The sequence below is a fragment of the Triticum dicoccoides genome, unplaced genomic scaffold (assembly GCF_002162155.2).
Source record: "Triticum dicoccoides isolate Atlit2015 ecotype Zavitan unplaced genomic scaffold, WEW_v2.0 scaffold38628, whole genome shotgun sequence".
NCBI classification, from domain to species: domain Eukaryota; kingdom Viridiplantae; phylum Streptophyta; class Magnoliopsida; order Poales; family Poaceae; genus Triticum; species Triticum dicoccoides.
Genome location: NW_021268298.1, coordinates 1 through 1,992, shown reverse-complemented (window position 1 = coordinate 1,992; position 1,992 = coordinate 1). Strand labels below are relative to the sequence as shown.

General features: G+C 37.9%; 1 protein-coding gene across 1 annotated transcript; it reads left to right on the top strand.

The window, feature by feature from the left end:
* Positions 1–31: 31 nt before the first annotated feature.
* Positions 32–1,928, top strand: LOC119346084 (methionine S-methyltransferase-like; the record flags this gene model as incomplete). Its single annotated transcript, XM_037615806.1, has 5 exons — positions 32–114; positions 200–393; positions 785–991; positions 1,080–1,175; positions 1,850–1,928. Coding segments are annotated over exons 1-5 (649 nt in total), but the record flags the coding sequence as incomplete, so codon positions are not given.
* Between the last annotated feature and the right edge of the window lie 64 nt (positions 1,929–1,992).

The following is a 1,992-nucleotide window of genomic DNA, read 5'->3' as shown; positions in this document are numbered from 1 at the left end:
TTTTTTCATTCTTTTGTGTAAGCTGCAGAGTTTGGAGGTTGATGCTATCTATTTTTCTTCTTACAATTCATCTTTGGCAGAACAATCCTAACTGCAGCGATCAAACTTATTGCAGTAAGAAAAAAAATAGGGCATAGCCTACATACTTTGGAGAGTGTTACTATCAATTTTTCTCTTCTAATTTAGCAGCTGCTTCTAGGGTTCCAGCAAAGCACGAAGCTAACAATGATGGAGATACCTAGCATTTTCACTCCTGAAGATTGGTCCTTCGCTTTTTATGAGGGCCTTAATCAGCATCAAGATTCCACTTCCAGGGATAAGACGTATGGAGAGCTGGGGTGTGGCAATGGTTGGATATCTATTGCGCTTGCAGAGAAGTTGTCCCCTTTGAAGGTGGTTTTCTCTAGTTCTGTCAATAATTTATCTTATCGTCGTTGCTACAAAAGTGGGAGCCACATCAGTTATACATTTACTTTTCTATAATGATATATCACTTTTGGTACCTCTGAGGAAAATAATATCTACCGAGCATTTATTATTCAATTTGAGCAAGGATCTAGTCTAATACCACACATTGTTCAAACCACGCTGAGCATTGTGTCCTTTTTTCTTGAACTGAGCAGTGTGTCCTTTAAAGCAGGAAAGAGGGAAATGACATCCAATTAGATTTTGATCCGCACATGTCAGTCAAACAAATTAATTTGCAAGCAGCTAATTATTACCTTCATAGTCCAGCCGTTGTTTCTGTCAGAACCCAAGCTGAGCATTGTTTATTTCTTTGCAGGTCTATGGTCTGGATATTAACCCAAGGGCCATCAAGATTGCATGGATAAATCTATACTTGAATGCCCTAGACGACAATGGTCTCCCGGTCTATGACAGGGAGGGAAAAACATTGCTGGATAGAGTTGAATTCCATGAATCTGATCTTCTTTCATACTGTATAGATAACAAGATAGAACTTGATTGCATTGTTGGCTGCATACCACAGGTACGGTTAGTTACTACTGTATCATGAAAGGAAATTATAGTAGACCAGAACCGAAGGAAATTGCTTACTCTCGAAATCTGCTTTTCAGATTCTTAACCCCAATCCAGAGGCAATGTCAAAGATTATGACTGAAAATTCAAGTGAGAAGTTCTTGTACTCCTTGAGCAACTACTGTGCTCTTCAGGTAAGTAGAGATATACCTTCTTCATGATTACCACTTAAGGAAAATGTATTGACATGTGTAATGTGTTGAACTTATTCCATTCAGTTTACCTAATACCAATGGCGATTTGTCTTCATGTCGCTTCTCTAGCTGGAGTGAACTTATTTCTTGATTGCTCTATGAAGTAACTACATTTTGTATATAACCAGATATAAGAAAAAAATTGTCTTAGGAGTGTATGCTATTTCCTTGTAGGCATGTGTTGCTAGCTCTGATATAATTAAATAATTTTTATAAATAATATAGGATCTGTACTGAAAACTTGGTCCCACAAGTATCATAATCAGCTTAACACTTTAACTGGATGGTTAGGAAGGACAGGACTGGCAGTCTACATTAAAAGGACAACTAGGCTAAATGCTGGATACTAGAATAACTCTTTTGGCAGTATTCCATGTTTGAAATTCCTCACCTCGACTTCCACCTTTTGCACAACTTCATTTTTTTGCAACATATCTCTTTTGATCCCTATAAATAGAAGTTTTTGTCAGTTGCTAAGCATTTCATCATCATTTGACATGATGCACACATAGTATTAATCAAGACAATGTTTCATATGATGGCTGAATGTTCTATTCCATTTCCCTTGTGCTTATTTGTTATGTTTCTAAACTTGTTGCATCTCTTACCTCCAGGTTTTTTTTGAGGACCAGTTTGGCCTCGGGTTGATTGCTCGGGCAGTTGAAGAAGGGATAGCTGTCATAAAGCCTATGGGTATCATGATATTCAACATAGGAGGCCGACCAGGTCAAGGTGTCTGTGAACGCCTATTTCTACG